Source organism: Balaenoptera physalus (assembly GCF_965194825.1).
Source record: "Balaenoptera physalus genome assembly, chromosome: 7".
Classification (NCBI taxonomy): Eukaryota; Metazoa; Chordata; class Mammalia; order Artiodactyla; family Balaenopteridae; genus Balaenoptera; species Balaenoptera physalus.
In genome coordinates, this window is record NC_138886.1 from 31,822,205 (window position 1) to 31,843,273 (window position 21,069).

At 43.0% G+C, this 21,069-nt stretch overlaps 1 protein-coding gene across 7 annotated transcripts in view; it reads right to left on the minus strand.

Annotated features, from left to right (window-relative positions):
* The window catches only part of INVS (inversin), a 156,367-nt gene that overhangs the window by 17,572 nt on the left and 117,726 nt on the right, over positions 1 to 21,069 (minus strand). For 5 of the 7 annotated variants that reach the window (XM_082468568.1, XM_082468569.1, XM_082468566.1 and 2 more), the window contains 2 exons: positions 19,734 to 20,020; positions 6,068 to 6,785 (listed from right to left, as the gene is read on the minus strand). In XM_082468568.1, the coding sequence (XP_082324694.1) occupies positions 6,068 to 6,785; positions 19,734 to 20,020 (1,005 nt within the window). The remainder of the gene's footprint in view (positions 1 to 6,067; positions 6,786 to 19,733; positions 20,021 to 21,069) is intronic. The other 2 variants (XM_082468571.1, XM_082468570.1) reach the window with 1 other exon arrangement.

Genomic DNA, 21,069 nt, shown 5'->3' on the forward strand with positions numbered 1-21,069 from the left:
AAAATCCTAAAGACTTCACAAAACCGTTAGATCTAATCAACAACTTCAGTACAGGTGCAGCATACAAAATTAATACACAAAATCAGTAGTGTTTCTATACATTAAGAGTGATGTGAAAAATAAATTAAAAAAAGAATTCCATTTACAGTAGCATCAAAAACAATAAAATACTTAGGAATAAGTTTAACCAAGGAGGTGAAAAAATCTCTACCCTGAAAACTATAAGACATTGATGAAAGAAACTGAAGAAAATACAAATAAATGGAAGGGTATTCTGTGTTCATGGATTGGAAGAATTAATATTGTTAAAATATCCATGCTACCCAAAGCCATTTATAGATTCAATCCCTATCAAGATTCCAATGGCTTTTTAAAAAAAAAACAGAAGTAGAGGGACTTCCCTGGTGTTCCAGTGCTTAAGACTCCACGCTCCTAATGCAGGGGGCCGGGGTTTGATCCCTGATCAGGGAACTAGATCCCACATGCCACAACTAAGAGTTCGCATGCCACAACTAAGAGTTCGCATTCCGCAACTAAAAGATACCGCATGCCGCAACTAAAGATCCCGCATGCTGCAACTAAATATCCTGCGTGCCGCAACCAAGACCTGGCACAGCCAAATAAATAAATAAATAATAAATATGGGGAAAAAAACCAGAAGTAGAACAAACAATACCAAAATTTATATAGAAACACAAAAGACCTTGAATAGCCAAAGCAATCCTGAGAAAGAATAAAGCATCACACTTCCTGATTTCAAGCTACACTATAAAACTATAGTAATCAAAACAGTATAAATGGAATAAAAATAGACACATAGACCAACAGAACAGAATTTAGAGCCCAGAAATAAACCCATATATAAATAGTCAACTAATATTTGACAAGGGAGCCAAGAATACTCAATGGAGAAAAGACAGTCTCTTCAGTAAATGGTGCTGGGAAAATTAAATATTCACACGTGAAAGAATGAAACTAGAACCCTATTTTACACCACTTGCAGAAATTAACTCAAAGTGGATTAAAGACCAGAAACCACAAAACTCCTTGAAGAAAACATAGGAAAAAGTTCCTTAACGTGGGTCTTTGCAGTGATTTCCTAGATACAACACTTAAAGCATAAGCAACAAAATAAAAAATAAGTGGGACTACATCAAACTAAAAAACTTCTGCACAGCAAAAGAAATGATCAACAGAATAAAAAGGCAACCTACGAATGGAAAAAAAATATTTGCAAACCATGTATATAAGAGGTTAATATCCAAAGTATATAAAGAAGTCGTACAACTAGATAGCAAATAATAATAAGAATAATAATAATAATCCAATGGGCAAAGAGCCTGAATAGAAATTTTCCCAAGATATACAAATGGCCGACAGGTATATAAAAAGGTGTTCAACATCACTAATCGTCAAGGAAATACAAATCAAAATCACAGTGAGAGGGACTTCCCTGGTGGCACAGTGGTTAAGAATCTGCTTGCCAATGCAGGGGACACAGGTTTGATCCCTGGTCCGGGGAGATCCCACATGCTGTGGAGCAACTAAGCCCATGTGCCACAACTACTGAGCCTGCACTCTAGAGCCTGCGAGCCACAACTACTGAGCCCGTACACCACAGCTTCTGAAGCCCGTGTGCCTAGAGCCCGGGCTCCACAAGAGAAGCCACAGCACTGAGAAGCCCGTGCAGCACAACGAAGAGTAGCCCCTGCTCGCTGCAACTAGAGAAAGCCCACGCACAGCAATGAAGACCCAACGCAGCCAAAAATAAAAATAAATCTATAAAAAAAAAAACCCACAATGAGATATCACCTCACAGCCGTTAGAACAGTTGTCATCAAAAAGACAAGAGAAAAGTGCTGGTGAGAATGTGGAGAAAACGGGACCCTCCTGCACTGTTAGTGAGAATGTAAATTGGTGCAGCCACTATGGAAAACAGTATGGAGGTTCCTAAAAAAATTAAAAATAGAACTACCATATGATCTAGCAATCCCACTACAGGGTATATATCTGAAGGAAATGAAGAGACATCTGCACCCCTATGTTCATAATAGTATTATTTACAATAGCCAGGACATGGAAACAACCTAAGTGTCCATTGATGGATGAACAAATAAAGAAGTTGTGGAATATATATATATATATACACACACACACACATTAGATTATTATATATATTATATATACACACAGTAGAATATTATTCAGCCTAAAATAAGAAGGAAATCCTGCCATTTGCAACAACATGGATAGACCTTGAGGGCATTATGCTAAGTGAAATAAGTCAGAGAAAGACAACTACTGTATTATTTCACTTACATGTGAAATCTTCAAAAACAAAAACAAAAAACCAAACTCATAGAAAAAGAAATCAGATTTGTGGTTATTAGAGGAGGGGAATTGGATGAAAGTGATCAAAAGGTGCAAATTTCCAGTTATAAGACAAGTAAGTACCGGGGATGTAATGTACAACATGATGACTGTAGCTAACACTGCTTTATGGTATATATGAAAGCTGTTAAAGAGTAAATCTTAAGAGTTCTCATCACAAGGAAGAAAACCTTTTTCTTTTTATCTGTGTGAGATGACGGATGTTAACTAAACTTATTGTGGTCATCATTTCACAATATATGTAAATCAAATCATTATGCTGTACACCTTAAACTTATACAGTGCCATATGTCAATTATATCACAGTAAAAATTGGGGGGAAAAGGCGAACAGCTAGAGCTAGGAGAGGCCAACATTCAAAATCAGTGCTGTCTGGTCCAACAGCCAAATACTGCTAAGGACTTGGTGGGGATGATCAGGGGTTTTTAAGAATAGTGGCAAATGTAAGAGCTGAATTTTACTAAGATCAATGTGTTGGAGGGCAGAGCCTGGGGCGGGAGACAGGGGAGGGGCACCAGGATGATGGCTATATTTACCTCTAGTGCTTTTCTGATGGTGTTTATCCCATGTGCACTCCCAAACCTCTTATTGAGCACAGATGTTTCGGAGCCTCCTAAGGAAAGCTGCACCAGTGTTCATTATGCATAGCTGATTAACTACTCCTGGTGAGCCTACAGGGTGCTGCAGAGAGCAGCAGGCCCTGTGCCTGATCTTACAACACACCAACCGGGACACAACCTTCTTCCCAAATGCTCGAAGCTCCTTGCAGTGCTTGGTGCAGCCCCTCCCTCCTGCTCGAAAGGCTGATTTCAGTCGAACTACATAATTCTTCCTTTCTTTCCCTGGAGCGTGACAAACCATGGCACCCCTTTACTAGAACATGTACCACATTTCCAAAAAGCCAAGTGTAGAGAGAAGCGAGAGTTAACAGGACAATACCGCTCTGCAGTCAATTCTTCCACACCCCCGCTCTGTGGGCAGAGGACTTGTCGGGAAGCCTGGGTGTTGGCTGAAGCTCTAACAGCTCCGGCTTTCGGGGGGCACAGCTGCCACCTCATCGACTCTGGGATGGAGACCAAGGCTGTGTCTCATGGTCCTAGTGGTCAGTCACAGCCTCTATTCTCCCCTTCTCAGGAAGAACGTGCACGCCTGGTTTGCTGAGAATCCGAGCACACCCAATCATCCCTTTCAGCCCGGGGCGCCAGGGCACTTGTTATGGTCTAGCCTAACCTTGTTTATTCACCTCAGAACATGCTGGAGAGGACCCGATGGGAAGTGCCTTACACAGCAACTCGTCTTCACCACAGCAACTTTCCAGCCCAGCCTAGCTTGTCCAGTATCCAGTTTCAACCTTTAAAATAGTCAAGTCTTGAGTGGTAATAAAACTCAGACGCTTAGACAAAGCTTCATTTTCTCTGGGCCCCAGGTTCAATCTGCTCACCCCATCCTGTGCGTTTTCCAGTCAGCCTGCCTCCCCGCTGGCCCCGGGCACGTCTCCTATGACGGCGGCCTGCATTTATGGGAGGTCGTGTGCCAAGCCCCGCTCCCTACCCCAGCCCTCAGTGCCCCTGAGGTTTGCTGTCGGACACCACACGCTGTCCCCGGACAGCACTTAGGGCTCCTGTGCTTCAAATGGAAGACATATAGGGCCATAGCGGAATCAATAAAAGGGTTTTTACTGTCACCAGACACGGGACTTGCCACGGTGTGCAGCGTCCCAGAAGCCCTTTGGGAGTTGACGTCCCGGGACTCGGAATTGCACAGTGGTGCAGCCAGAGGGGGCCTGTGTAACTGCCTCCCCAGATGGTGCACAGACTGTGAGCCCACTGTTCTTGGGGGGAAGGGCTGAAGGCTCATTTGCTGCTATGGACACTTACTGACAGGACCTGTCAGCTGCTGACTCTTCAAAGGAGTCAAAGGACAGTGTGATGGGGAGGCGCTGCAGCTGGGGAGCAGCTGTGGGGCCTGACGTGGCAAACCTCGCGGGCTTGTGTGCGCCCCAGGTGGCAGCTGAAATACTTCACAAAAAGTTCCTCTGGGATGGTAGCCAGTGCACGTCCTGGCGGAACGCCCCAAGGAGGGGGAGCAGGGACCCTTCCCATCTGTGGCTTCAGAGGCCGACGGTCTCAGCTGCAGGCCAGCACTGGCACGCACTAGCTCTGTAGCCTGAGGGTGATGAACCCATCTGTGCTTCAGTTTCTTCATTCGTGGAATGGGGAGAACAGTGATTCCCAGTATCCCTCACAGTGTGACTGAGGGTTTAGATGAGTTAATACATGTAAAACTACTTAGAACAGTGTCTGGCCCACGTGCCTGATGAATGCAACTACTAGTATTAATAACAGTGCTAACAACAACGTCCCCCATAACAACATTACCTTGATGCACGTGAGACCATCCAGGCAGCCTGTCCTCCAGCCTGTCCTGAGGTGCAGAGTGCGAGGTCAGCCTCCGCCTCCATTATTTTGACCACAGCAGACACTACCTTTACTGAGAATGTAAGGGAAAGGCCCCTGGACTCAAGTCAGACAGAACTTCGAGTGCTGGGTCTGACCATCAGGACAAGTCTTTTTTCCTGAGACCATTGCTTGTCTGAAAAACAGGGACGCTAATCCCTATCCTGACGGCTTCCTGGCATGGTTGGGAGAGCAAAGGGGTCAGGCATAAGACGACTTTGTAAAGAGCCACGAGCCTGAACAGACGTGAGGACGCACTATAGCGAAGGCCGTGCAGGTCGCCCGGCTCTGGGTTAGGAGACTTTGGCATGACAGTCCCTGAGGCCTCTCCCTGGGCCTCACAAGCCGCTCAGCTCTCCCTCTGCCAACAGCAGGGTCTCTTCGGCCCTTTTATCTCCTGACAGGAGCACACCTGCGCTCGCAGTGATCTGATGGAGACCACATGACCCCCACCTGTGGCCGACGGTCCGGCCCTCCTCCCCTGGGCGTGGTCATCACTGAAAGGCCTAATCTGGATGGAGGCCCTCGTGGGGCCTGCAGTGTGAAGGAGATTGTGAGACATGTGAAAACTTGCAGCAAAGCACTCTTCCAGTCCTCCCAGAATTACCCCCTGGTGGTGTTCACCTCAGTGTTTCAGTAAGCCTCCACCACCACTCCCAGCTCCTACCCCACATTCTGAGCTTGGTCGAGGCTCACACAGGTTTTTGTGATAAATTTCAGTCACTTAATCCACTGTATCTAATTCCTGGGTAGTAAAGAAGGAAAATAAAATATCTTACATGTGTAGTGTTTTAGAATTTACAAAGCACACGTTATCTCATTGTAGCAACCTGTCACGTGAACAGGACGGGTGCGGCAATTGTTAAATCCCATTTTACAGAGGAGGCAACTGAGGGTCAGGGATGCTGAGTGATTTGCTCAAGGTCAGATAACCTCTTAGAGCTTCACCTGAAACTTAGGCTTCATGGTTTTTCATTTACACCAGGCTATCCTGGGTACTTTCCTATCTTTCTGGGTAAAAACACCTTCCAAATAGCTTACCCAATATAAATTACTAAGATCTACACATGTGTGACTCTCATGGGTAGGCTCAATAAAATTGGCCTTGTCATGCCAGCACATGGAATTCACTAGAAAGTATCACAGAGCACGGGGGTATCACATCAGGGGGATCAGGACAGCCACAGAGCCAAAGATGCTGTGGCATCCCATCTTCCTACCTTCTCCAGGCCCGCTGGATGACCGCTGCTGCCTTGTTCTTTTTGCGAAACAGCTCTTTCCTGCTTCTTTCTCTCTGGATTATCTGCAGCCGCAGCTCTACGGGGAGAAGGTCAATATTCACACTCTGCCCAGAGAGGGGACCAGGTGCTGGATCAGTCTCCTTAGATAGCTGAGTGTCCTCCGACAGGGCAGATGTACCCAGCTTCCTGACTCCTGACCTCAACACCTCTGTGCTCGATGGCAAATCTGAGTAGGTCCCTCCTGTGAACTTGTCCTGCGTCACTGTGTTTCTCGGCGTCCGGTGGTGGAGAGGACTCTGCCCAGCACGGACGGCCTCCCCCTTGGCACTGCCAGGCCGGCTGGATCCAGCCGGGGAGCGCCTCCCTCCTCTGAGCTCCTGGCTGCGCCTTTTCTGGGAGGCACATTTGGCCTTGGGTGCTGCATCCTGCCGCCGGCTGGGCTTCCAGTGGCCGTCCTGCTGTGGAAGGCTTGCAGCTGCCCAGCTGGGGTCCTCTCCTTCCTCAGCAGGCCCAGACCCCCTGACACAGGAGGGCTGCTTCAAGGAGCCTTTCCCCTTGTCACACTGCTGCTCACCAACTGTCTCACCTCTGGACTTCTCGACAGAGGAGGCTCCTGGACGCCTGTTTCCATCACTGCCTTCGCTGGGGCTGAAGTGGACACAGGCAGATCGGCCTTTAGAATGTTCTCTGGATGTTTCTTGGGGAGACAAGGAAGAAGGGGAAGAATCTTTATTGTCCAAAACTTGCATAGTAGGGCAGTTCTGCTCACTGTTCACAAAAAAAAAAAAAAAAAAAAAAAAAATTCAGACTTGTCCTCTAGTATCACCATGATAGTGCTGATTACGATTAGGAAAAAATTGTTTAACTTCTATTTCTAGCAACAGGAGGTTAGATAACCTGAAAGCCTTCCCCTACAAATACCTAGAAATGGGACTTCCCTGGTGGTCCAGTGGTTAAGACCCTGCGTTCCCAGTGCAGGGGGCCCGGGTTCGATCCGTGGTCAGGGAACTAGATCCCACATGCCGCAACTAAAAGATCCCACATGCCGCCACTAAGACCCGGTTCAGCCAAATAAATATTAAAAAGAAAAACCTATTCCCTGGTGGCAAAGTGGTTGAGAATCCACCTGCCAATGCAGGGGACACAGGTTCGATCCCTGGTCCAGGAAGATCCCACATGCCGCAGAGCAACTAAGCCCGTGCGCCACAACTACCGAGTTCGCACGCCTAGAACCCGTGCTCTGCAACGAGAGAAGCCACTGCAATGAGAAGCCTGAGCACTGCAAGGAAGAGTAGCCCCCGCTCGCCGCAACTAGAGAAAGCCCGTGCGCAGCAAGGAAGACCCAATGCAGCCAAAAATAAAATAAAATTTAAAAAAAAAGATACTATAAAAAAATACCTAGAAATGCTGACTAAAATATTTATAATAAACATTACTTTAAAAGCACCATAATGCTTTCAAGAAAATAAAGGAAATTCCTGGGGGCCAAAAACAAAGGGAAAACTGAGAACTGAGTGATAAGCTTGTGAGCTGATCCAGCGACTGTCGGGCAAGTGGTAGCAGTGAAGTGGGGCAATGGCTGGTCTTATTAAATAACTGGTTGTTTTAACATCCAGATAAGAACAGAAAATGAGCCTTGCAGGCAGAAAGTTAATTGGAAACAGGACCCTGCATGAAGCCAGGACTCTTGAGGTGGTAGACCCCTGCGAAATGATGGTCCAGATAAAAAATCTTCCCAGCACTGGAAGATGACAAGGAAATTTGTCTCAGCTTAGGTTCGGGATGGGGTAAAGAGTCATCCATGAGAATTTGAAACCAAAGTGCTGTGCCTCACATGGGTTTGGTATTCATTTATTCTCAACCCATAGGAAAAATTAATATAAAAACTAGTCTCAGGATGGTGGTATTGCAGGGTGCCTCTTAGAAGCAAACACAATATTGCTTTAGGATGGCATGACCTCAACTCAGGCTGCACAGTGGGGGCCTCCTGAAAATAACTGCACAATCCCAAATTACAAAATACACAAGGAAACAATCTACCATGAGGAATAGTTAATAGAGAAAATAGGAAGATTAGATCAACAAGAACTTTAGCTAATAGAACAGTGCGTATGCACACTCACACGCACTCATTAAACACATAAAAGAAATTTAGAATTTGAGAAAAGAATATATATATATATTTTAAATAACTAAATACAACATATAAAATAAAAATTTTAGTCTCAATGTAAAAAACAGTGAAGGAACGTCTGCTTCCATAATGGCAGAATTGAAGCATACTCACCAAAAAGGACAATAGAAAAGTTAAACAAAATATTACAAACCACCTGTTTGAAGGCATCAAAGAGCTAACAAGGCAGAAAAAAAATATGGGGCCAAGATCCAAGAGAATCAGGCAACCAGGAGATGAGCAAGGCATGTGGGGCCACATATCCCTAGGGAAATGAGGCTCCTTGAGGTTTGGAGGACAAAACTTGGAGTCCAGATCCTGCCAAGAAGCATTGTTTTGGACTGGGACTCTGGAAGGCTATGTCTTAGGAAAAAAGGCCCACTGGTCGTGGATTGACCTTGCAGGGACTGAAGCCCAGCTCTGTATCATCTCAGTTCTGGAAACCGGATTAAGGTGACCTTGGATTGTTCTTGCTTCTGAATGCCTGAGAGAAGCCAATGTAAATCCTCCCTGGAGGAATTAATATCATGCTAGGCTTCTAGTTATTTCTCTAATTTTTTATATTCAGTGATCCAGTACTTAGTGAAAAATATACAGGGAGATGAGACAAGACAAAATTGAGAGAGGGAGGGAAGGAGAGAGAATAGACAATAAAACAGACACACATTATCTGGTTATCCAGATAATGTGTTTTCAGAAACAGACTTTAAAATAACTATTCTTAAGTGCAAAAGAGTATATAAACTATACTACTCTTCATGTAAGAAATAAGAGGATATAAGAAAAAATACTGGTACCTGGGACCTCCCTGGTGGCGCAGTGAGTGGTTAAGGCTCTGTGCTCCCAATGCAGGGGGCCTGGGTTCCATCCCTGGTCCAGGAACTAGATCCCACATGCATGCCACAACTAAGAAGCCCACATGCCACAACTAAGGAGCCCGCCTGCTGCAACTAAGACCTGACTCAACCAAATTAAAAAAAAAATCAAACAAACAAAAAAAAACTGGTATGGTTTAAAAAAAAAGAAAGAAATGTATTTGTATCTGCTCATTTGTACAAAAGAAATATAGAAAGGATAATCTAGCAACTGAAGAGATTGGATCCTTATGGGGATGGAGTGGGAAAGGGATAGAAGGAAGAGGGAAATGGAAACTGAGTAGTAGGATGAGGAGGGAGCAGCACTTCTCTGAGTAAACCTTTCTGTAAGGCTCTGACTCTTACAACCACTATAATGTTTCACACACACCAAAACAAAACAAAATAAAAAACCAATTAATTAAAACAACAAGATACCACTACACATCTACTAGAATGGTGAAAATCAAAAACACTGACAACACCAAATGCTGATGTGGGTGACAAGCAACAGGAACTCTCATTCATTGCTGGTGGAATGGAAAGTGGCGCAGCCACTTTGGAAGACTGTTTGGCAATGTCTTACGAAACTGAGCATGTTCTGACCATACAATCCAGCAATCTTGCTCTTTGGTATTTCCCCAAATGAATTAAAACCTTATGTCCACCCAACATCCTGCACATGGATGTTTATAGTAGCTTTATTCCTAATTGCCCAAACTTGGAGCAACCAAGATGTCCTTCAGTAGGTGAACAGATAAATTGTGGTACATCCAGACAATGGAATTTTATCTTTTTTGGCTGCATCGTGTGGCATGTGGGATCTTAGTTCCCCCACCAAGGATCAAACCCCAGCCCCCTGCAGTGGAAGCACGGAGTCTTAACCACTGGACCACCAGGGAAGTCCCCAGACAATGCAATATTATTCAGCAATAAAAAGAAATAAACTAAAAGAAAATGAGCTAAAAGTGAAATGTGTACCAAAAAGAATACGCTACCAAGCCATGCAGAATATCATTAAGTGAAATATTACTTTACTTGCATGAATATTACTACTACATATTATTAAGTGAAGGAGGCCACTCTGAAAAGGCCATATACTATATAATTCCAACTATATGACCTTCTGGAAAAAGGCAAAACTACAGAGATCCTAAATGGCTCAGTGGTTACCAGGGGTTTGGGGAAGAGAGAGATGTGTAGGCAGAGCACAGTGGATTTTTAGGGCAGTGTGATGGTTAATTTTATGTGTCAACTTGACTAGTATAAGGGATGCCCATATAGCTGATAAAACATTATTTCTGGGTGTGTCTGTGAGGGTGTCTCCAGAAGAGATTAGCATTTGGATTGGTTGTCTGAGTAAAGAAGATCACCCTCACTAAGGCAGGTGGGCACTGTCCAGTCTGTTCAGGGCCTAAATAGAACAAAACCGTGCAGGAAGGGTGATTTTGTGCTCTTTGCTTGAGCTGGGACATCCATTTTCGCCTGCCCTTGGACACAGGTGTTCCTGTTTATCAGGCTTTTAGACTTGGACCAGGATTTATACCCTTAGCCCCTCAATTTCCAAACCTTTGGACTCAGACTCATAGCATCTGCTCTCCTGTTCTTAAGCCTTTGGACTCACTGAATCACACCACCAACTTTCCTGGGTCTCCAGCTTACAGATGGCAGACTGTGGGTCTTCTCAGCCTCCATAATCAAGTGAGCAAATTTCTATACCAAATCTCCTGTTATGTCTGTCTGTCTGTCTGTCTGTCTGTCTGTCTGTCTATCTATCTATCTATCTATCTATCTATCTATCTATCTAACTGGTTCTGTTTCTCTGGAGACCCCTAATACGGGCATTGAAACTATTCTGTATGACACAATGCAGGATACAAGTCATTATACATTTGTGAAAACCCACAGAATGTACAACACCAGGTGTGAATCCTGATGTAAATTGGACTTGGGTGATAATGATGTGTCAGTGTAGGTCATCAATTGTAGCAAACGTGCTACTCTGGTGTAGGTTGTTGATGTTGGGGAGCCTGTACATGTGTGGCAGTAGGAGTATATGGGAACTCTCTGTACTTTCTGCTCAGTTTTGCTGTGAACTTAAAACTGCTCTAAAAAGTAAACTATTAAAAAGAAGAGAAAAAAGAAAAATAATAAAGAGATGGCTAGATACCATTAGATACTAATAGCTAGTAATCATAAAGATAATGTGATTTAGGTATTAGTAGAGATAGATCAGTGAGAAAGAATAGAATGCTAAAAATATTCCCATATATGAAAATAAACAATAAAGATGGCATTTTGAATTTGTGGACCCAGGAGATGAGGTGCTCATAGGCCCTGGGTATGACCCCAGAGAGTGATGCTATACTCCTTCAGAAGCCATTATTCACAAGCCTACTGCCAGCGCTGCAGCTCCGGATTATTCCATGTTTATGGCTAGAACAACTGCTTATTCTCTAAAAACAAATCATTCAATTCCAACCTCACTATATAACGAATTAAATATGAGATAGTAAAAATTAGAAAATATATGTGTTTATTAGATCTTAAAGTGGGAAAAACCTTTTCTTGGCATAAAACCACAAAGAAAAAAATCTCAGAAGAAAAAAATGAAACAGAATTAAAAGGTAAACAAAAAAAGTTCATTATACATGACAGAGAAAGGTTACTATCCTTATTATATAAAGAGCTTTTAGAAGTATTAAGAAAATGAAAAACCAGTATAAAAATTGACAGCAGACATCAGTGAGTAATCCAGAAAATAGATACACAAAGCCAATAAAAATATGATAAAATTCCATCTTACTAACTAGGATTTAGTAAAACCATTATTTGCCTAAGTGTTTGGAGAGAGTTTTTTGGTTTTTGCTTTTGAAAGGGTGAAACAAATGTCTGCAACCTTCCTGGAAAGATATCTGGTAGAATGTTTTTTTTTGTTTTTTTGTTTTTAAATTTTCTTTTATCTATCTATTTATTTATTTATTTATTTGGCTGCTTTGCATCATCGTTGCTGCGCATGGGCTTTTCTCTAGTTGCGTCGACCAGGGGCTACTCTTCATTGTGGTGCACGGGTTTCTCATTGTGGTGGCTTCTCTTGTTGTGGAGCATGGGCTTTAGGCGCGCGGGCTTCAGTAGTTGTGGCACGTGGGCTCAGTAGTTGTGGCTCGCAGGCTGTAGAGCGCAGGCTCAGTAGTTGCGGCGCATGGGCTTAGTTGCTCCGCGGCATGTGGGATCTTCCTGGACCAGGGCTCGAACCCGTGTCCCCTGCATTGGCAGGCAGATTCTTAACAACTGTGCCACCAGGGAAGTCCCTGGCAGCATGTTTAAAGAGCCATAAAAATTAGAGGTATATACAAAAATTTATATGAAAGGCTGTTTAGTTTATATGTCCAACACAGGCGTGATTAAACAAAGCATGCTGTATTCATAATCTGATATAATGCTAAGCAGCTACTAACATTTTTGTTGAAAACAAAGAAATTATGTAAGAACATCTCAAAACAGGATGCCCTGTTTCTGAATTTTATGAATTAAAAAAAAAAATTAAATTTAATTTAATTTCTGAATTAAAAAAAAGTTCTAGTAGAAAGGTTTGTATAGTTGTTTATTTTAAGATTAAGGAGGATTTTAATTTTTTCTTCTTTGTTCTTTTCTCTGATTTTAATTTTTTGGTAATGTACATTAAGTAATTTTATAATTATGAGAAAATGTCATTTTCTGTTTAAATAAAAAGTACCCAACTACCAAAAAAAAAAAATGAACAGCAATTAGAATCAGCTAGGATATGGGAAAGAACCCAAAATAGAATAAAAACAATAACAAATAAACCTAACACTATTACAGAATTAGATCAGGTAACCACACTAAAAAGGTGGAGAAGAAGGGAACTCACCCAAGTAACTTTGTAAAATCATATTTTAGCTGAGTACTGTAAGACTAAGGACAAAAAGAAATGTATGTAAATACTAAGCTCTAGTTAGTAAATTTATTTCTCAAAGGGGTATGGGTTGGCAATTCTGAATCTACTTTACGTGTATACTAGGATTGAACAAATAAGCATATATATCATAGATAATGGGAGCCAGGTCTTTCACTGTTGGAGAAAAAAAAATTCAAATAAAAAGATAAAAGCCAGAATAAACCCTGTGGTGTTGAATGGAATTGGAGGTAACAGTTTGAAATCAGTGTGTGTGTGTGTGTGTGTGTGTGTGTGTGTGTGTGTGTGTGTGTAACACACATATACACTGATAGGTGCACAAATAGATATAAATATTTCTCAGTTCTCTCTGCTGAAAGGGCTTAGGAGCAATGACAGTCCAAGAGTAGTATACACACCTAGCACTCAGATCTTGGATTCCAATACCACCTCCAACAAAAGGAACCAGGTTCCTTGGAGAAGTGGTTGATTCCAGGGCTTTGGGTAGGGGAGTAATATGATGAGATTTCATACTGAAGGGACTGATATGCTCACAGAGAGGAAAATGGATTAGGGGAGTCAGAGTAGATAAGTAAGACCAGTTAGGAAGCTACTGCAACAGTCCAAGTTAGAGATGAAGGTAAGCAAATGTTAGGTAGACTATGTGGTGGTGGTGGATGAGATACAAAGAATGATTCGAAAGCTATTTAGGAAGTAAAGGTGACGAGACCCGGCGACAGACTGGATTTTGAGTGGGAAAGGAAAAGAAGATAATGATCAGATTTTTACTCCTGGGCTGGACATACAGATGGATAAGTATTGGATATTAACCAATATCAGGAGTAGTTCTGCATGAAATCATGATGATCAGTTCTGTCCTGGACAGGTTGAGTTTGAGATGCCTTTGGGACACCTACCTAAATGAGGACATAGTAAATAGCTGAATATACATAATTGGAGTAAGGAAAAGAAGTCAAGGAGTCTCTGGTATCTAGATGGTAATAGAGTTTGCTGCCTTAGCCACTGCACATGTGCCAAATGTAAGGGCCCCCTGATACTCCCACCAAACATACCCACTAGCCCTGGCAGCCCATATGGTGAGAATAAGAAAACATCAGGGATGGCCTTTAAAACAGTGAGTTTCTCCTCCACTAGACTCTCCTGAAAAACCACACTGACTCAAAGACAGCTTTATTCCACCACCTCCCACAAGCAGTCTGCTGCCAAGTCATTGCAATTCTACCTCTCAAGTCCATCCGCTTCTCATCACCCTGCTGCTACTGTGCCTTAGTATAGGCCCTACGTGGCCCTCCAAATCCATCCTCCACCCAGTCACAGTGGTCTTTCTTTTTTTTAAAATAAATTTATTTATTTTATTTATTTTTATTTTTGGCTGCATTGGGTCTTCATTGCTGCACGCAGACTCTCTCCAGTTGCGGCGAGCGGGGGCCACTCTTCGTTGTGGTGTGCGGGCTTCTCATTGTGGAGCACGGGCTCTAGGCTCCTGGGCTCAGTAGTTGTGGCTCACGGGCTCTAGAGTGCATGCTCAGTAGTTGTAGCACACGGGCTTAGTTGCTCCGCGGCATGTGGGATCTTCCCAGACTAGGACTCGAACCTGTGTCCCCTGCATTGCCAGGCGGATTCTTAACCACTGCGCCACCAGGGAAGCCCCACAGCGGTCTTTCTAAGTAGTGTCTCCTTCCTCTCTTTCCTCCCCCCTTTGAAATAGTAATGAGGTTAATTATAGGAACGGCTCATACTTATAGAGCACTTCAGGCACTGTGTTTAAATCTTTACGTGGGTTATTAACGGTCGCAATTTTCTAAAACAGGCATTATTATCTCTCTCTCTCTTTTTTTTTTACAAATAAAGAAAAGGAGGCTTGGAGAGGCTACGTAACCTGCTCAAGATTGTATAGCTAGTAAGTGGTAGGGTCTAAAGCTTACACACTTAGCCATTATGCTCTACACACATTGTAAACAACAAAAAGGGAAGAATAAGGAAGAAGAAAGCAATCACCTGTTAAGATTACCTTAGGCAAGGCCCTCTCTCAGAGCCTCAGGGTGCTGACTTGTTTTGAGGAGGCTGAACTAGATGCTCTCTAACAACCCTCAGGCTCTAATTTATGAAATAGGATAATGGAGAAGAAGAAGGGGTCAACGTTTCCCATCTCTGGCTTCCTGCTAGGATGCCCATGCTGCAAACGCTATACTGCCTGGTCACTGATCAGCTGAGGCAGCTGTGACCCTTCTTTATGTGGCCAAACATAATGTGGCTTGGGGTGTCCTTTGCCCAATTATGTTGGGTTTCCTGGGAACACTATACTGGAGAAGCCCTAGTCAATGTCCAGTCTTGATTCTTAGAAGTTTTTCCCTATTTTCCTTTGTACTCTGGCCTCTTGGGCAGGTCAGCAAGGGCAAAGGCTGCCCCTGAAACTGGAGCTCCCTCTCCTTACACCTGAATCAGGCTCACGGGCCTCTCTTCCTCCAACTCTCCCCAAAGTCTGGATGCTGGGCTTCTCTGAGCCTGTTTGCATATCTGAATCTGGCTTTTCCCAGAGGTCCCTTATTCAGGACACCACTTCCTGCCCTCAAACGAATGAGGAGCTCTCCTGCCTCTCAACTGTTCTAGAACAGTAATTTTCAAAAATTTTTGACAATAACCCATACCAAGAAATATATCTTAAATTGTGGCCCATATACTCATATATGCATGTATACAAGCACACACACACATGCACACACACACCCCTATGTACATAGACATATAACTGCAACAGAACTTATTACCTTTATAATGTGCAGTGAACTTTGATAGGTTCTATTGCAGTCTGTTTCATGAAAATTATCCTAGTCCAATCCACTGAATTCATTTCATGAGCCCTACATGGCTTGAAAATCATTATAAAACCATGCACTAGTTCACCTTTAAACCAATAGTGAGGAGAGGAAGTCTAACTATCGGTAGTATCAGTAAATTAAGGACAAAGGATTGGTTATGAAAAAACCAATCTTCATGGACTTCTCAGGATGTGAGGTAACTACCTGAATGTGACCAGGTCCACAGTAGATGTGACTAGCTTTGCAGCATAACTGTCTCAAGGTATTTTATAGTAAGGTGAATACAAGCCACAATTACCCTGTGTAGTTGTAAGTAGTCTGAAATAACTGTGCTCCCCCTTCTCTCTGCTCTGTAGAGCACTGGATTGGGGGAAAACCACTGTCCATTTGAAGTTGCAGGAATTAAGTATAATTCTTGAGGTTCAGAGTAAACCCAAAACCAATCAACTTTCAACAGGTGCTTTCTAAGAGAGGAGTCAGGTCAAGAAATATTTACCTGCGTAACCAGTACTGTGCTCACTGCTATAAGAAAATACTGATGGTATGGTCCTTAGTCTTATTTATAATTCAGTACGGCTGGCACATAGTATGAGCTCAAAAACATATCTGTTGAATAAATGCATGCATAAGTTGATTTGGTGAACTAAGTAGAAGCAAAGCTTCGCCATAAAAATGGGACTCTGTTACAGAAAACGTGTTTACCCAATGAATACTTTTTGTGTCATGTTTAACAATCTCCAAATCTCAAGCACTTAGCTAGTATACATTCACCAAATGTTTATTATATCTCTTATGTGCCAGACACCCTGCTGGGATAAAGAAGTAAGAGACATATTGCTCCTTCTGAGAGATTGTTTAAAGGTCAAAGATTCTTCCTACCCTAGGATCCACTAACCTTTCAAATGTGATTTTGCAGTATGTCTACGTCTCCACTCTCTTGAGCTGGGCTGGCCTTGTGAATTGCTCTGATCAACAGAATGTGGTATAAGTGATGTGACAGTTCTGGAGCCCAGGGCCTCAAGAGGACCTGTAGCTTCCACCTTCTCTCCCTCAGAGCACTGCCCTGAGAAAAACATGCAAGGAAGATGGTCTAATTTGCTGGATGATGAAAGGTCATACAGAAGAGAACTGAGACACCTTGGCCAAGAGCCAGCACCAATTACCAGACATGTGAAGGGAGCCATTTGGACTTTCTAGCCTGGCCAAACTTCTAGCAGCCACAGGAGTAAGTCCAGCTGATCCAGTAGAGGAGCTGCCTAGCCAACCCATAGAACTGTGAAAAATATTAAACCATTGTTTTAAGCCACTTAGTTTGGGGGGTGGTGTGTTATGCAGCTAGAGAGAATCAACACAGAAACTGATACCTAAAAAAGAGACACGCTGGCCTAACAAAAAACCAGAGCATTGACTTTGGAACTGGCTGGTGAGCAGAAGCTAGAAAGGCAATGAAGAAACTATTAGTGAAGGCTGGAGGAGCAGAGAAGAAATTGCTATTGGAGTCTGGAGAAAAGTGAACTGTGTAATTCAGTGGCAGGATAATTGGCAAAATTGTCATCTGCAGTAACTTGGAAGATAGAAAATACACCTAATGAACTTGTAGATATGGCTTAGGAGCTTTCTAGGTAGAATGTTGAAGAAAATATCAACTGGCTTTTTTTAGCTGCATATGATAAGGTACGGGGAGAAAGAAAGAAAGAACTACTCAGCTTGCAAGCAGAATTTAGAGTAAATATAGAGCACAGAGTGTGCTGGGTTAGAAAACTGTTTTAAATTTTCATTTTTTCTTGCCAACAAAAGAGTCTCATATAGTAAGATATGACCTAGAGATAAAGATCAAATCAAGAGTATGGCTGTGCAACCCTTTATTAAGACCTCAAAAATATTAAAGATGGTACATTGTAGGGCTCTCAGCTAGACAAAAGAACTTCTAAGAATCTCAAGGGCATTTTTCCACAGCAGCCTGAGCCACCCAAAGTAGAGAGAGGCCTATTTGAAAAATAATTATGGATGTGGTTTTGGAACATGGCGTGAACCCAGTCAGATTCATAGAAGACCCATGAAGTTTTTGAGATAATTGTATCACTGAGAGTGCCACCAGCTTGAACTACTGAGGCGGTCCCAAACGAAAAGGAGCCTCTGGGGCCCCAATTTCCTATATGCAGGAAACAGGGTAAGAAGTCTACTCAGCTGCAAACATGGGCTATGTCTCAAGGAAAAGGAAGACTTCTCAGAGAGCAGAGCCAAGAACCCAGGTGGCAGAGCCCAGAGCCAAGGAGAACAATGGAATAGAAAACACACATAGGAGTAAAACCAGACCCTAATCAAGGCACATTTCATACCTCAGAGTAGGGGCCCTGCTAATGTATAACCAGCTGGCTTTCAGAATTGCTATGGACTAGTGAGTGCTATGTACCTCCTATTTCTCTCCTTTTGGAACAGGAATGTCTCCTGTGGTTATTCTGTTCCTGTCTCACCACTGCTTGCTGGATGTGTGTGTGTGTTTTGTCTATTGGTCTTTTTTTTTTTTTTTTTTTTTTAAGATTTTTAGAAATTTCATATAATGTCTGAAACATTTATATTAACATATTTCCATACATATTTCCATACAAATACAAATATAAGATTTTTAGAAATTTCATGTAATGTCGGAAACATTTATATTAACATATTTCCATAAAATATGTATGTGTGTGGTTGATGTGTGTTTTGTCTATTGGTCTTTGAATCAGAAAGATTCACACCTGGGGAACCTCAACAACATCTGGACACGACACTGGTCTCAAGATCCCAGACTTCAACCTTGATGTGATAATTGGCATGAGACTTGGGGGTCCTAAGATAAGGGTGAGAATATTTTGCACGTGGGAGAAATGTGAATAATCTGTGACCAGAAGGAACTGTGATAGATTGTTTAGTAGCCCCAAATGACTCCCATCCTAGTACGCATAAAGATGGAATCTATTTCTCCATATTATTTAGTGCGGGATGGTCATATAACTTGGCTTTGATCAACAGAATGTAGCGTGCACATTCTAGAGCCTATTCCTCAAGAGGTCCTATAGCTTTTTCCTGTGCTTTCTTAGAATGATGTCCTGAGACCACTGTGTAAGAAAGCCAGTTTAGCCTATGGGAGGATGAAAGGCCATGTAAAACAGAGTCGAGGAATCCCAGCTGATAGCCAGCATCAACTGCCAGACATTCAAGTCAGTCCATCTTAGACCATCCAATTCAACTGACCTTGAATTGAATGTAGCCACATGAGTGAGAGCAGGTGAAGCTTGCAGAGGAACTGCCCAACCAACCCACAAAATCATAAGAAATAATAAACTGTTATTGTAAGCCACTTAGTTTTAGTGTAGTTTGTTACACAGCGGTAGATAACTGAAGCGACCCTGATTTTACAGATCTTATAGTGTAGTGGAAAAAATAGACAAGTAAGCCAGTAATAACAATGAAAGGTGATGATCCTCATAATAAGGAAGTACAGGAAAGCTATGGGAGCATACAGCAGGAAAACAAAGCCTTGTTTAGTGGGAAGGCATGGCTGTACAGAGGAAGGAGCATTCACTCTGAGAGCTGAAAAATAAAAGGTACTTTTTGTCCATATAGATAAAAGGATTGTTATATGCAAAGGTCCCAAGCTAAGAAAGAACTTGAGGAAATACAACAGGGCTGTCACATCATGAGAGTCTGGTTAATGAAGGGAAGAAAAGAGAAACAGAGGAAATAAAGAGCAAATAAATAATAAAATGGCCAACTTAAGTGCTGACATAATTACCTTAAATGTAAACGGTCTAAATACGTGAATCAAAAGAGCCCACAGTCCATAGGTTAGCACTGAATAACAAGGCAATACACCTACCATTTGGTTTTCTGGGATCTGTTCTCTGCAAGTCTGGGGAGAGATACTGCTCCTTCTGGGGGGCTCTGCTTGGAGACCCTCTGCCTGGAGACCGTCTACAGGCTTTCCGCTCAGGGCCCTGGGCCTTGTCGCTGCAGGGAGGCTGTTTGCTGGGCGCCCAGCTCTGCCTGCGGGGCTCAGCCTGGGTGCTGGGCAGACAGGGAGGAGCTTGGGGTCTGCAGGAATCTGGGCTCAGCCTTCCCTTCTGCTGTTCTGCCTCTCTTCGCCTATTTTCTTCTTCTCGCTTCCTGGGAGCAAAGCCAAAGGGGAAGAGGAAAAAATTAAGAGCGTTCGTTACCTGTTCAAGTGTTCCTGAGTGAGATTTGAACTTTAAAAGGAGCTACCACAACACAGCGGGGATTTGGAAATTCAGAATTTTCACAATTTCACAATTTCCTGTCTTTTATCCAGGTCTTATAGCTCAAAGGATGATGGAGGCAGAAAGAATCGTATTGATCAACCTGTGCCCAGTTGAGACACACATGATATGGAACTTTTTGGTGAGACATAAGAGGATCCCAAAGTGTGTGTGCCCCAAGTGTGTGATCCCTGGAACTACCTGTAACTACACCCCTTTTCTCCTATTCCAGAAAGCGCATCAGAATGCAACTGAGAATGATAGTCAGAGGGATAACCCTTAATCTTCTCTATTTCTTAAAAAGACCACTGGTAAACCTTAATGATTACAAGAAAAAATTACAAAGCACCTCACAAGTGATTATAACACACCTGTGAGGTGTGTTATAATCTCGTAACACTGCCATCGAGAGCTCTTAGCTTATGGGTCAAACCCACTCAACTTGCAGATGAGACCCAGAAGGTACAGTGATTTTCAAGAAGTCATACACAAGTAGCTGGTGGCTAAGCTGGAACCTTTGGGTAGCAACAGAATAGAGAGGGGAGGCCAGGACTAGAAATGAGTGGCCGGGTGAGACAGATGGGCCGAGGGAGCGCAGGTCCAGAAAGGGGCCAGGTGCTTAAGGACGAAGTGGCTGAGTTAAGGACAGGATTTGTTTGACTGATGTCATTAATTTGTAGGGATATCCAAGGGAAAAAAAAGAGGATGAAAACGAACATTTTCTGCACCTCTCCTGTGCTGGGCACTGATGATACAGTGATGAGGACCACAGAGTTCGGCCCTCCCTTGAAGAACCTTCTACCCAGAGCGGAACAGCTAGGACAACAAAGGCTTAACATATGATGGAAGAAATGTTATAATAATGTGCTTGCACAGAGGAAGTAGTGATTAATTTTGTGGAGGAACCTGGAAGAAGGTCCCAACTGTTGATTCTCAAAG